This window comes from Meriones unguiculatus, chromosome 4 (genome assembly GCF_030254825.1).
Source record: "Meriones unguiculatus strain TT.TT164.6M chromosome 4, Bangor_MerUng_6.1, whole genome shotgun sequence".
Taxonomy (NCBI): Eukaryota; Metazoa; Chordata; class Mammalia; order Rodentia; family Muridae; genus Meriones; species Meriones unguiculatus.
Window position 1 is genome coordinate 68,980,483 of NC_083352.1, and position 15,514 is coordinate 68,995,996.

General features: G+C 49.9%; 1 protein-coding gene across 1 annotated transcript in view; it reads right to left on the reverse strand.

Annotated features, from left to right (window-relative positions):
• Positions 1 to 318: 318 nt before the first annotated feature.
• Positions 319 to 15,514, reverse strand: part of Kcnk5 (potassium two pore domain channel subfamily K member 5) — a 45,304-nt gene continuing 30,108 nt past the window's right edge. The window contains exons 2-5 of the mRNA XM_021642935.2: positions 8,028 to 8,139; positions 5,882 to 6,048; positions 5,530 to 5,698; positions 319 to 2,830 (exon numbers count right to left, since the gene is read on the reverse strand). Of these exons, the coding sequence (XP_021498610.1) occupies positions 1,974 to 2,830; positions 5,530 to 5,698; positions 5,882 to 6,048; positions 8,028 to 8,139 (1,305 nt within the window). The 3' untranslated portion in view covers positions 319 to 1,973. The remainder of the gene's footprint in view (positions 2,831 to 5,529; positions 5,699 to 5,881; positions 6,049 to 8,027; positions 8,140 to 15,514) is intronic.

Consider the following 15,514-nt stretch of genomic DNA (forward strand, 5'->3'; position numbering starts at 1 on the left):
TCAAGCCAGCAAGTGATGCTCTGCCATGGCTCCTGCCTCCAGGTCCTTGCCCTGGCTTCTCTTGATGATGGACTACGGCTTGGAAGTGTGTAAGCCAAATAACTTTTCCTCAGGTTGCTCTGGGGCAGAATATTTTATCACAGCATCAGCTAAGTCAGAAAGACATCTCCTTTGCCCTGCTCCTAGGCACTGTTGAGTTTTGTTACTCCATCTCCACTTCTGCTTTACCCCAATCCTTCTGACCTGATGACACCAGCCCTGTCCTGAGTCTTCCTTGTCCACCTCCCTGCTCCCACCCCCCACACACGCCACAGCAAGTGGGCTTGTTCATGTCTTTTATTGTAAAAATGTGAAAATAAATTACATCTGCCTTCACCATCAGTAATAGATACAGTGTGGTTACTGTGGCCTGAGGACATTCAGCTTAGGACACCTCATAGGAGCCAGGCTATTCCTCCCACTCTGAGGCCAGAGTGGCCTCTAAAACCGTGGAGAGTGGTGGAGGTATGGACACACACCTCTCACTGTCGTAATATGTGGGGGCTCTGGCCCTATATGCCCCTCGGTGGAATGTACATGGCAGGGGAAGGGGCTGAGGCAGGTTATCAGCTGAACTGGGAACTCATGTCTCCTGCCCAGCACCCAGTGGCCTGCAGTGGTGTACCTCCCTAGCTCTACACAAGACCTTGTCACCACAAAAGGACAAGCTGAGTTGGGAGGATGACAGAGTGCCCAACAGACATCCAATCCACTTGCAGGGACCCTGTTCTTTACTGGCTCTGAAGCCAATGACAGATTCTGGGTATAAAAACAACAGTTCATTAGAAAATACTAATAACAAAAAAACAAAACAAACAAACAAAAAAAACATTTAGGCCAGAGTGGGCTGGTTGGAGGTTGAGTATCAAGGACATGTACAGCAGCGAGTTCCCAGACCTCACCAGGAACATCTGGCCCAGTAAGATTCACATTTTCTTTCCTCCCCAGCCCAAATGCACACACATATGCCCACTGGCACGTGCATACACTAACACCATACAGGGGCTGGAGAGAGAAGCTCAATTCACAGTTCTATGAGCCAAGAACAATTTGGCCTCACCTCACAGCTCCACTAAGAGAAGAGTGAGGGGTTGAGAGAAGCAGTCATGGGACCTCCAGGGAATGAGATAGCGGGTTGGGAGTGTGAGTGCCCAGGCTGAGACTTGTACTTTCATCAGGCAGGAGGTAAGGGGGTCTGTACCTCGTATCTGAGCTCCCTGACCACGCCCATAGCAACCCAACTTTCTCCTGCACGTCCAGGGCATAGAAAACCTTGGGCCTGCCCTTGCTGTACAGAGGGAATCTGAGGTGGGATATAGCTCTGGGACACACATATCCCCTCCCCCAAAGCCCCTGCCCTGAGGTTTGCACTAAGGGACTTGCTGGACAGTGATGAGTGGGTGGGCAGATGGATCCTGCTACAGCTGGGGTACGGAGGTGCCCCAAATCCCATCATATCTGTGCCTCCCCAGAATATCTGAGAACTCCACGCCAACCCTGGGCCTACAAGCTCCTCCTTCCAAATGACCAGCTCAGGGCCAGGCACAAGGGGGTTGCCCATTAATACTGGAGAACTCAGCTGAAGGCTCCTGGCCTCAAAGAACCGTGTGACAGTCAACTGAAAGATGCAGGAGAACTTAAGCAGCAGACACAGGATCTCCAGGGTGAGTGCTGTGGCCCACATGCCTCCAGTCAGCAGATACACCTGCCGGGAGGGCCCAGGACAGCAGTCTCCCTACTGGACCATAGAACGGAGGCTTTTCCTGGGTCAACACCACAACTCATGGAAGCAACCATCTGGAGAGGACAGAAAGAAGAGGCAGGTTCCTGGCTCCCCACCTCATTTCCAGGGCCCCCTCCCCGGGATCTGGCCATCACAGGACAACCCGGGTGAAGGGAAGCCACTGGAGAGCAGGTGGGGAACCAGGCCGGCCTCACGTGCCTCTGGGGCTGTCTGCTTTGTTGTACTCATTCATCAGCTGCTCATAAGGCACAGAGAGCTCTGACTCAGTGCTGGTGAAGGTGGACTCATCTGATGAAGGAAATTCGCCTGTGCTGCTCAGGGGCACCTCGGCCACTGCCCCCTGCTGGGGCTGCTCCTTTGAAGTCAGGTTGTCCTCTACAGAAGACTTGGAGGTCTCCTCATCCGAGAGGCCAGTCTCTTCATTTTCGAAGGTAATGTTGGCATTTTGGAAGATGAGAGGGTGGTAGTCCAGAGCTTCCCAAGGCTCACCCTCCTCGCTGATACGGTCCAGCTGGTTAATAAACACTTCAGAGGTTGAGAAGCCATCCTTGGGGGCCTGTGGCCCAGCCTCTTCACCAAGTGGCCTTGACACATGTCCTTTGTTTCTTAGAGTCTGAGATACCTCTTCCAAGCTGGGTACTCGGTTCTTGGAATAGACCACCAAAGGTGCTAGGGATGCGGGGATGGTAGGTAGTCCATCCCCTTGAGGTCCTGGGACCCTCTCCCCACCCCCTGTGGTTTTCATTGCTTTCTTCCCAATCTGTTTGATGAGGTCATTGTAGGTCTCCTCCTTTTTGGATAGGAAGCTGAAGATGTTGATATCCTTGGAGGCTGTACTTCCAGCCATCTGCAGAGACTTCCGGGAGTGTGGGGAGCTCTCGAAGGATTCCTTCCGCCGCCGCCTCCTCTTCTTAATGGCTTTGTGTACTTCCACAAACATGCTCACCTTCCAGTTGACAAAGAGGGACAGCCAAGCCAGCCCCAGGTAGATCCAAAGCTCCACAAAGTAGCGGTACAGGGCATGGTAGTTGGCATTGGGGTTCACACCTGTAAAGACGGGAAACCCAGAGGGTCAGCACAGGCCTACCAAAAGCAATGGCCAAAGTTGCGCTGGCTGATAAAATCCCATGCATAGCAGTGTCAAAAAAGGACCTGGGAGCCAGGCGAGGTGGCACAGGCCTTATTTCCCAGCACTTGGGACGCAGAGGCAGGTGGATCTCTGCGAGTTAGAGGCCAGCCTGGTCTGTAAAGTGACCAGGACAGCCAAGGCTACACAGAGAGTTGGGGTGGGAGCGGAACCTGGGAGATAGCTCAGGAGGTAAAAGGGCTTATAAGATAAGGACCTGAGTCCCAGCATCAAAATCCACTAAAGCCTGCAGAGATGGCTCAATAGTTAAAAGCACTGATTGTTCTCCTAGAGTGACCCAGGTTCGATTCTCAGCACCAACATGGCTACTTATAACCATCTGTACTTTAGGGTCTCTGACACCTGCTTTTGGCCTCTGAAGATACCAGGCACACATGAGGCATACAGATATACATGCAGGCAAAACACCCATACACATGATTTTTTTTTTTTTTTTAAAGAATCTAGATAAAAGGCCAGGTATGATGGAATGCAGTTATAATCTCAGTGCTAGGGTGTTAAAGACAGGGGGACCCTGATATTACTGGCCAATCACCTAGTCTAATAGGTGAGCTTCAGGTTAATGGGATTCGGTCTCAAAAAACCCAAGGCCGGATGGTTTCTGAGCAACACCTGGGGCTGACTCTATCCAGCTGTGCGCACACGCATGCATGTAGTCGAAAGAGGCCTAGACCGCCTTCACCTATCCTTCTTCCTGAAGAACTATGGTTCCATGCTAGCCCATCCCTGAGCCTCAGTTTCTCCAAAGCAAAAGGTCAGAACCGAGGCTACTTAAGGAGTGAGGGGAGCAAAGGGGCTACTGTTAAACAACCAGCTTGTGCATGTGCATCTTTCCATTCACGTCCCTGCTCCTCCTAGCTGGCGTGCATCACAGCTCGGTTAGAAGACTGAGTGGAAAGTCTACCCTGGGGATGCTGGCAGCCTCAGCACTTCTACCCTGGGGATGCTGGCAGCCTCAGCACTGGGGCAGGACTAACGGATTTACTATGAATAATGCCGGTGATTGGGTCAAGATGACCCAGGAAGCACTGACCTGGCAAGAACCATTCTGAACTGTCTTTCCCCTCCTCCAAGGCAGTCTGCCTCCTTGTCTATGCCCTCTTCGGAGTAGTTCTTTGATGGATTGACCTGTGTGGCTTCACCACTCTGCATACCCCTGTGACAAGCTCCAGAAAGCCTTTCCCACCTTCACCCCACAGCTCCAGAGTTTCTTCTCCCTTCTAGAATGAGTTAAGATTTCTTTCATGGCCAGGTGACACAGCTCAATAGGCAGCGGCACTTGCTTCGAGGCCTGAGAACCTGGGTTTGATCCCCCCTAACTCTGAGACACAGATGGTAGAAAAAGACAAAACCAACTCCTGAAATTGTCTCCTAACTTCCACATGGGTTAAGCCCCCAATATACAAACAAATAAATGTAATTAAAAAAAAATACTTTGTAACTTTATATTTGCAGCCACCTTGATCTGCATGCTGCCTTCCAAGATGGGAAGTAAGTTAAGGGAAGGGCCTGGAAGAGGCAACCTCCAGCCCTGATTAGGAGCTTCCCAGAAGCAAAAGCCCAGAGCCTCTGCCTTAGGAGGTACCCTGCTCTGAAGGCAGTCTTGCACAGGACTCCTGACCGTAAGCAGAGTCTGAGAATGGCAGCAGCAACGTCACTGGCTCACACAGCTGCTTTCAGTGTGCTGTATTTCAAGTGGTGGCTGTCATTACAAACACTAAAGATGAGAGGATGGATGTGGTGTCTAGATGGAGCTCCAAAGTATGGTTGAAGGTACATACCCCTGGGCTTCCTAATACCACAGGCTTTCCCCCTCAGCAGGCTCTGGGCCCCTGAGACTAAACAATGATAGGGTTGTGCCTCTAAATTTATGTCCAGACAGCAGGCAGGCCCCAGGAAGCTGGGGTCAGGAGTGTTCACTGAAGCAAGCATCCTGTTCCCTCCACCCACTCAGCTGCCCCCTCACAGCATTCCACACAAAAAGGGGCAGAGGCATGACTGCCATCTGCCCTCTGGGCAAAGCAGCTGGTGGAGTGACCTCTGGGAGCAGAGGTGGAGGTCAACAGGGAGGGCACAGGCTGACACCGGTTCAAAAGGGTTAAGAAGATTAGGAACCAGGAGGCTATGCAGGCCACAGGCACCAGGCTCTGAGCATGGGTGGCTGGGACAGGCTCAGGCCTTCATACAAGGGACAAAGAACCTCTTCATTGCCAAGGGAGATTAAGCGGAGGAGGAGAAGGAGAAAAAGGAGGAGGAGGAGGAGGAGGAAGAGAAAGAGGAGGAGAGCATGGCTGAGAGGGCAGGGTAGTAGGGGAGAAGGCCTTCTTTGTCTGGTAGCCACCCTGACTCAGAGAGAGAGAAAGAGAGTGTATGTTTGTATGTGTCGTGGGTTTGGATCTCTCCCTCTGGAAAAAGGCTCAAACCCTGAAAGTAGGAGGGTGAATCCAAGTGAGTTTTCGGGGTGGAGGAGGAGCGAGAGATAAAAGACTAACAGCCAAGAGAAGAGAGGACACCCATCAGGTACCAAACAAGGGCCTGTCTTCAGACTGAAACAAGATGGTGGCGTGGCAGAGGTCAGGGGAAAGAGACAGGGACTCACCGGCTACAAAGTCCCCAAAGCCAATGGTGGTGATGGTGATGAAGGAATAGTAGAGGCCCTCGATGTAGTTCCATTCTTCTGTCACCATGAACACAAAGGGTGGGATCACCAGGTGGACCAGCACGCCCCACACGATGAAGATGGCCGTGCATGTAATCTGAGCCTTCCGCTGGCAGGGTTGATGGGAAAGCAAGTCAGCTGTGGGAAGGGACTCCAGGATCCCAGCAGGGACACAGAGCCCAGGGTGCTCCAGGGAATCTGGCAAGATAGGCATCATCTGTCCCAACACCTCCCCCTCCCTTGTCACAGTCCCTCCTACCCCTTAGCTCTGTATCTAGGGTTAAGGACATACCAGGCTTACTCCTCTCCTGGTAAGAAACTGGCCCAGCCTCTTGGCACGTCCCCCAAAGAACTTGCCCAAGGCACTGATCCATGTCAGGCACAGCGGCACCCCGAACAGACCATAGAAGACACAGAAGAGGCGCCCAGCTGGGGTCTTGGGAGCCACGTTGCCATAACCTGAGGGAGGATAGAGTGAGGCCAGAGACACGTCACAGCAAAGATTATGGAACCACCACCTCCAACACACACACACACACACACACACACACACACACACACACACCAGCTTGAGAGGAACGCGCTATTTAAGATAAACTGGTCCCATTCTAGTAACATCAATATAAGAGCAATATTTCCCTTGATCATGCTCTGACCCTGGTCATTTAACAGTAGGGGCTTTGTCCCCTCCATCATATTGGAAGTTCCTTGTGAGCAAAGACAAGGCCCACCATTGTTAGGTACTCCACTGGTTCATTTGGAACTGCTATGCAAATGAGAACAGGAGTCCTCTCCCTCCTGAGTAGATACCCAAAAGCAGCATTTAGGAGAGACTCCAAAGATAGCTACTTCAAATACCTCTGCCCTTATGCAAATACCCGTGTCAAGGTGTAGTCTATGAATCTGAGGAACAGTGGCTTGGCTGGGTGAGGCTGGGTGAGGAGACCCACTCCTGCTCCCTGCCTTCACACACTGAATTGCCCACTTCGGAGACTCTCCCTTCTTAGAGCTCAGCTGCAGAGGCTCACAGAGGTCCTGTGTGTTCAGCCTCAGCCAACAGTCAGCACCAAGAGACAAGCAGTAGGTGGGAGAAGCCAGCCTGGACTCTAGGCCAGTGGCCACTATTTGATTACCATATCCTGGAGAGCCCACACAAGAACTATTAGCTGAACCTAGCCAAGCCCAAAGGTGGAAGACAGTAACTGCTTTCAGCTCCGTAGCCATTGAATAGTGGAGCTTTGTGCATTATGCAGGTCTAGCTAACCTGCATGGCTCTGGCCATCGGGCCATGCCAATGTTACTGCTGGAAGAGTCCAGGTGGAACTCAGAACCTTGGAATCTATGGAAAGGCTGGGTGGGTATGGTAGCCTGCCCATCATCCCATCATCATGGAATCCCTGGAACAAACTGACCAGCTAAGTGAATTTTTGGTTTAGCTAGATAGAGACCACACCTCAATATATAAGGTGAAGAACAATCAATGAAGACACCTGATGTTAACCTTGAACCTTCACATACAAGCATCCACACACCCATCACATGAATGGCCACAAAAATGCAAACAGACACTCATATGCATTCACACCACAGAGAAATAATAAAAACACAGAGTCCTGCTGGTGGGGTGATGGCACATGCCTTTAATCCCAGCACATGAGAGGCCAAGGCAGATGGATCTCTGTGAGTTCGAGGTCAGCCTGGTCTGCAGAGCAAGACAGCCAGGGCTTCACAAAGAAACCCTGTCTCTCATACTCCAACCAAGTACCATGCATGAAGATAACCTAGAACCCCTGCACAGATGTAGCCCATGGCAGTTCAGTGTCCAAGTAATGGGAACAGGGACTGCCTCTGACATGAACTGATTGGCCTGCTCTTTGATCACCTTCTCCTGAAGGGGGAGTAGCTTTACCAGGCCACAGAAGATGACAATGCAGCCACTCCTGATGAGATCTGATAGACTAAGATCAGAAGGAAGGAGAGGGGGACCTCCCCTATCAGTGGACTTGGGGAGGGGCATGCGTGAAGAAGGGGGAGGAGAGGTGGGATTAGGAGCAGAGGAGGGAGGGGTTTATGGGGGGATACAGAGTGAATAAAGTGTAATTAATAAAAGTTAAAAAAAAAGAAACCCTGTCTCAAAACAAAACAAACAAACAAACAAAACCAAGAAAAAACAAAAACCAAAACACACACACACACACACACACACAGAGTCCAAATCGGAACCTATGGACATAGTTGCATAGTTATGGTTAATCACACAGAACTTAGTAAGTTGTTTCTAGTTAAAAGGCCAGGGTAAAAGTGTGTGTGTGACTTGATGGCTCACATGGCTCAGTCACCAAAGCTGGTGTACACTCCTGGTGGAGTGTTCCACTCCTGTAAGGCTCTGAGGAGTGAGAATGTGGACCTGGGTATACCGAAGGTCGGAGGGGACTTACCGATAGTGGTGATAACTGTAGCTGCAAAAATCATTGCGTTAGGCCAGTTCCAGTTGTTGAAAGTCTGGTTCCCTGTGATGGCCACACCCTGGTCTGCAGCATCAGACACCACCTGAAAGGAGAACCACAAATAATTTCTGGGTGGCAAGAGACGTAGCCCAGTGGTCGAGTCCTCCTCACCTAGTAAGCTTATATACTCTAAGCTCCATTTCCAGCCTGGTATAAACCTGGCATAATGGCACACACTTGTAATGCCAACACTCAAGAGGGGACAGAGGAGCTGGCCAGGGGTGGTATAAGCCTTTAATCACAGCACTCAGGAGGCAGAGGGAGGTAAATCTCTGAGCTCCAGGCCAGACTGGCCTACAGCACAAGTTCCAGGACAGCCAGAGCTACACAGAGAAACCCTGTTTCAAAAAAAACAAAATACAAAAACAACAACAACAAAATAATAAAATGAGGGGCAGGAGTATCAAAATCAAGATCATGCTTGGAGGTCAGCATGGGCTACCTGAAACCCTATCCTAAACCAACACTGCCAGCTACAACACATCTGAAGCGTCTTCATTTGGGCACCACAATAACAAGGTGGCTAGCAGTGCCTTTCTTACATAGCTGCAACATTTTATACAGAGGACAAGAGAAGCTGAATGATCTACCCAGGTCCACACAGCTGTAGAGAGGTATGAACCAGGCACCCGGTTTGAAAATTTGACAGAAACATGTTCCCAAATCACCACGGTGCTGAAAAAGCTTGTACCACAGGCTGCTGGGACAGGAACTTTTGCAAAGAGTTTCCAAGTGGTGCTGGTCCAGGGACTAAACTCCAAGAGACTATCCCACTTCTCTAAGAGAGCAGACGCAATGCAGATACCTCAGAGGTCCTACACCTTAGCCCTCCATGGCCTGGGAAAGAACCTCCAACCATTTTCACTGTGTGATGGCCACTGAGGTCAGCTCAGTATCCTCTTGAAGCCAAGGATAAGCATCAGGATACGTAAACTAGCTAACCATCCTTTCCTGATGCTGAGGATGCTCAAGTGCCCGCATCTTGACCCCCTTCCCTGGATCCCTTCTCTCTACCCTGGCTGAGCAACCGTCAGGGAAGGAACATATCATGTTGAGTACACTTCAAGGTGATCAAAATCATGTTATCAGTTCCGACACCAGGGCGCATTAACTACTGCAGGAATTCCCAAGAAGTACCAAACCACATGCCTCTAGCTGTCTCACTCCAAACTTCAGCTCTGCCCACCACTCAGCCTACCAATGGAGCTGTATATGCTGCCAGAGTCTGTATCCAAGAGCCCCAGAAGGGGCTCTAAATCTGGTGTTCAAATTCTGCCATTCAAGGTCAGCCCTAGGGTGATCCATCAGACTAGAGACGAGAAACCCAGCCAAATTTCCTATAAAATCCAAGCCAAGGACAGCAGGGAGCAGAAAGAGAGAAATGGAAACAAAGGCGAGGTGGGGAAGCCATCATTTCTAAGCCACCCAAAGCATGACTGAGGTTTGGAGGGAAGGAGGGAACGCATGGATGGTTCCAAAGGAATGCACAGTTTGCAGAAGCAGCAGAGGCTGTGTAAATGGATCTGTGTACTCGGTGAAGAATTTTCCATGATGACATGCCTGCCTGACACCCTATCAGACCACAGGCCACTTGCTGCCATTCCCAAGCTTAGGAGACATGGGAAGCAGGGTATCTCACACTGATATTACCCAGGGCGCTCAGGTCTATTCAACCTATGCATAAGGGCATCTTAGATGCTACAGACTGGTAGGACCATCCAATAGGTTCTTTCTTCAATTTTGGGAGATTGAACCCAGGGCCTCACAGCTGCTAGCAAATGGCTCTGGTACTGAGGGACACCTCAACCGCCTATTTAGCCTTTAAGAACCTCTGTCTGGAGCAGGAGAATGAGGAAAGTCTAGAGCCCCGAGTGTTGACATTAAACAGATGGGAGAAAAGGCAGAGCCATTTCAATCTCTACCTGTTATCAGATAGCAACCAGACAGCCTGAAATGAAACAGAGAGAAGAAAGAGGATGTGAGATGGGGGTGTGGCCTGACTGTGGCACACTTGCATCCCAGCACTTGGAAGGTGGAAGCAGTAGGACTGGGAGCTTAAGGCCAGCCTATGGTAGAGACTCTGTCTCAAAAATAAATAATTTGGGATCTGGAGAGATGGCTCAGAGGTTAACAGCATGTTGTTATTCCTTGAGAATCCAAGCTTGGTCCCGGCCATAACATCAGACTGCTCAGAACTACCTGTAACACCAGCTCCAGGGAGCTCCAGTGCTTCTGGCCTCCAGGGGCACTTTCATGCATGTGCACACACTCAAATGCAGAGACACACATATACATATAATTCAAACTTATAAAAATTAATTAAGACATACAAATAGCTGGGTATGGTGGTCCATCACTTTAATCCCAGCACTCAGGAGATAGAGCGAGACAGATCTCTGAGCTTGAGGCCAGCCTGGTCTACATGGCAAGTTCTCAGCCAGCTACAGCTAGACAATGAGGCCCTGTCTCAAACAAACAGAAAACCAAAACAAACAAATAAGTAAGTAGAATGCCTTTAATTTGGATCTAAAGTAACACTGCGTACCACCTCCTATCATTCCTTTTGAAATCCTGGGGAACAAGAAAGATGTCAGAGAAGCTGCCTATGTGTTTACAAAAAGAAGAAATGATAAACTCTAGATATTTTATTTTGAAAGTCTGAGAAACCAGGCTGGTCTCAAACTCTTGCTTCAACCTCCTGAGCTGTTGGCCTTCAAGTGTGCACCACCAAGCCTGACTCTTGAAACCTTCCAAATGGTGAGACCTGAACATTTGAGTCAAGTACATTTCCTTCATTGAAGGACTGCAGAGTCGATGTCATGTAGAAGGCGCTCGACCCCAGAGTCAGCAAGGCAGCCGCAGGGAGCCTTCAACACACACTTATGGATGCCACGGAAATGAACACTGGAGACATGGGTCCATTCAAAGGCAACTAAACATCCCTAAACAGTACTCTCGTTATTAATCCAGACAGAGGTCTCCACGGTTGTGGCCAAGGCTTCTTTCACTTACTCAATGGTACAGTCAGGTCAGCAAGAGCTTACCACTCCCATGGGCAGAAGATGCAAAATTACGAGCCAGTGCAGACAGGATGACTACAAAACCACAACGGGGAAACATGGTGAGAAGTAATACAAAACGAGTGTCTTTTCAAACTTAAAGCCTTCACATTTTGAATCAGAAAAGGCCAGTGGAGGGGGCTGGAGAGAGAGAGAGATGGTTCCGTGAGTACAATGCTTGCCGGGACCTGGGTTCAGATTTCTCGAATAAAAGCCGAGTAGGCCAGTGTGCATCTATAACCTGCGCTGGAAGCAGAGCAAGAAGACAGGTGGACCCATGGGGACTTGTCCCAATCTAGCTGAAACAACAAGTCAGTATAGGGCAAAGGGGAGAGTTCTTGATCAAAGCTGAACACAGATGAGCAAACACAAGGTAAAAAGTAAACCTCAGGGTATGTTATCTGTCCAGAGTTGGAGACACCAAGTCCATTGTGCTTCAAGGTCAGGCCACACGTCACACACAGCTCCACTCTGTGTCAGACTATACACGTCATGTTATCCAATGAGATGAAGCCCAAGAAGAGCCATCGGGGAAGTGCTTTCGGATAAGGATCTACCTCTGCAGTCATCAGACTCCTACTGATAAGCAGCTAGGTCAGGGGTGAGCAGTGTCCATCAGGAGACTGTATGGTGCACACAGAACAGGAGACATTAAGTAGGACCAGTTGTAGTTTCTGGGAAGTTGGGAGACAACGTCCCCAGGGAGCACTGTGTGCCGGATGGACGGACAGATGGGAGATACAGTTGTAAAACAAACAGGGTCTGTCTCCTCACAGGTTTGCTCTCATGGTTGACAAGGAGATGATGCTGGCATGAGGTCAATAGTGAGGCCAAAGCCCTTAAATGCCATAGCATTCACAGGGTAGGACAGCCTTACCCATGATGCCACACTATTCCCCTGGAGACACACTGGCTCAACAGAAGCCACCCTTGATTTGAAAATGAGTGAGAAAGGACTAAAAAGCCAACTAACACAAGAGCTGAAAAATACAGGGCAGCATGGAGAATGGCCACACCAAGCTTCCTGCCCTTACCCCAGTGGAGGTGTGTCCTCAGAGGCTTGCAGTCCCAGCCTCTCCCTCGATTATCAGGGGCCACTGCTCACCTGCTTTTCCCATGACTTGCATGAGTCCTCCTGAGTCACCACCCATCAAGGACAGATATTAGGAAAGACATTCACTCCTAAGAGCCCTAACCCCATTAAAACCACAAAGCCCTGCAATGGTGGGAAGGCACAGTATTCTAAAAGCAGGAATGGCAGAGGTGGCAGAAGTACATTCATGCTTGGAGTCTGTGACAACTCAAAGCTTACCTCTCCACTGCTTTAACAGCCCTGGAGCTCCCCAGTGCCCCTCACTGTTTCCTGCCCTGCCTACCATTCCCAAATATGGCTAGTTTTGGAATCTGCACGGATCCCAACAAAGCTGGAACAAGGATTGGGGTGGGGAGGGATGCAAAATTACGGGACACAAGATTGGTGCTGTTGCCAGACATCCCCTTGCTTGGACTCTGACACACCCAGCACTGACCTGGCCCTTCCTGATTCTGCCAGCTATCACTTGGCACAGAGCTGAGGCCTGAACGTGACCAGCCACTCGTTTTCCCACTGTGTGGAGCCATCTTCTGGTGGACATGCATGGCTGGTCATGGTTGGGATCCCACAGGGTGAGGCGGAGGCCTGAACCAGTCTCCCAGAACAGAAGAGTTGACCCAGGATGGAGGCCATTCCTGGGTCAGGGGAGGGCCATGGAGGAGTCAGGCAAACCCTGTTAGACAAGGCGTCCTGTTCTCGGGGTTAGGGAAACAACGTTCACGGGAGGAGGTGGCCCCTGTTCATTTGCAGTATTCTTTAACTTGGCTCCTAAATTCACGAGAGACAATATTTTCATTTTCCTCCTAAGCCTGAAGGTCAACGGAGAGAGGGAGCCAAGGCTGCACAATTCAGGCCAGGCTCCTATTTGGGGACAGAATCGAGTTCCCTGCTTGTCACCTTCATCATAAAGCCAGTGTGATTTATTGAGGTCTTAACTACGTGCCAAGGGTTGTGCTCAGCATTTTACGTGCCTTTTAGCTCATTTAATGAGGACAGAATTCTGCTGGAAAGACACTATCATTTTTTCCATGTTGCAAATGAGAATCTGAGGCTGAGACAGCAAGGAAGTAACCAGAGGTCGAAGTACTAAAAGCTACAAGGCTGGGACTAGAACCCAGGGCCACCTGGGTCCTAACTATGGTGATCCTGTACCCTTCCCCAACAGAGGCCACAGGAAGGAGGCCTATGCACACTTCCACCTTTTCCCACCAGCTGAAAAAACAGTGCCTTGAAACCAGCACAGCCATTCCCAGCCCTCCAGTGAGACAACATTCCCCCGCTTGAGATGGCAGATATTGGAACCACTATCAGTCTCCTCTTGGCTCTTCTAGACACCACCTCCTAATTGTGAGCTCCTAAGCTAATATTTGGGCACATATGGGGTCAGGTGCTGATCAAAGTACTTAAAATGCTTCCCTCACTGAATGGCTAGGCCCTGCAAAGCAGGTACCATTAGCCTGTCTTCAAGATGGGAAAGCAGGCTTGGGTCTAAGAGCCGGGATGCGAACCTACGCAGCACCACTCTAGGACAGAGGGAGAGAAGGTAGAACACAGGTTAGACTGTTCAGTATAATGAAGCCAGGTTTATAACACACTGCTCAGGGCAACTACAAAGGAAATGTTAACTGTCACCAGGAAAGTTGAGTACCCTAGAGTATAAACTCCAAGCAAAAAGAGACTGTGTTCTTGGAGCTTAGACATCGGCCTACCAGAAAGTAGCTGCACAATTAAGTATCTGTAAAATGAATTTAAATGAAGAATTCTGACCTCAGCTATCTTTTGATGCCTACACACCCCAACATCTTTGGGCATTATTCTAAAGTTGTTTGTTTTGTTTTTAAGATAGGGACTCACTGTGTGGCCCTGGCTGGCCTGGAACTTGTGATATAAACCAGGCTAACTTCAAACTTATACAAATATCCACCTGCCCCTGCATCTCAGTGCTGGGATTAAAGGCTTGCACCATCATGCCTGGCTATAGTTGGGTTTTAAACAATTTTATCTGCAACAAAGTAGAGGCTTTTGTCCAGCAGAAAAGGGAAGGGAGGAGTTGTAGACCCTAGAAATGGTGGATGCCCAGAATAAGGTTGGGGAAGACTAATGATCTTCAGCCAAGAGAAAGTGCAACAGGCTAGAGAGGGGATGAGGTTGGGAAAGCGGGGGAAGGGTTGGGGATTGGAGAGAAAGAGCCAAGAAAAAGGCCACAAGACAGCCGAGCAAGCAGTAGCTACACCAGGGGAATACCCATGGGGTGACCTGACTGTCCTTCCTGCAGGAAGGATACCTGTCACCTCCGGAAAGCCTCACAAAGGCAGTGGATATGGTGAGAACAGGAAAAGGAATATAGAAGTCAATGAGGACTGATGTATTTACTACCAGCTGGGCATTTCACTGACTCTTTGCCAACCCCTCTCCAAATACACTTAACACTAGTCACAGACAGTCCACTGCAGCAATGACAGACTTGTGTCATCTCAGGTACAGGCTGTCCTCACGGAATCAGATGGACCTACCCAGGCTTGAGCTTGGACAGGGTCTCCCAAAGGCTAGCAACAAGACTTGAGTGAAGTTCTCCTGGCCTGTATCTTCTCAATGCACAGGAGCTTCCACGACCCACTAAGTGCTGGCCAAGTTGCAAGGTGCAATAGCTCACCTGTCTCTCTCTGTCTAAACTGGGAGCACAGACACTGCAGATAGGTGCGACCCAACCAAAGGCCACTTGCCCACCAGGATAAGAGGGAGTGGCAAATCCTGGACAGGGCTAGAAATTCACAGCCCATGCCCAGGAGGCACGGCCAGTAAGAAGGGGTGATCACTCTCTGTCTCTTCCTCTATCATCTCCTCACTTGGCTTCCTCAGGCCACATGGAGAAAGCACTATGTCTCCATAGTTAGGTGTCATGAGCAGGAAGAAGCTCAGGCACATAAAAACCCTACCCATCCTTGGAGATAGAACCTTCTCTTCCCCTGCCTCTAGTTCTGAGACATCCTCACCAGTGTGCCATCCAACTAAGCAAATAAAGCAGGGTGTGTGGGGGCATAGACGCCAGCAGTGTACTCCCTAAGTGAGACTGAGACCAGGAGGGGGACAGATGGCAACTTCTCTAAACTTGATTTCTAGCACCTCTGCCTTGGTGCCAAGTTTCACTGGCCTCACAGCCACTGTACATGTCCTTGCGGTCTCTAACATGACACCCTCCAGGTGTGAAGCCAAAGGTGGATGGAGGCCCCTTGGGAAATGGAGGGGTTCTCTCTCTGCAAAAAAGT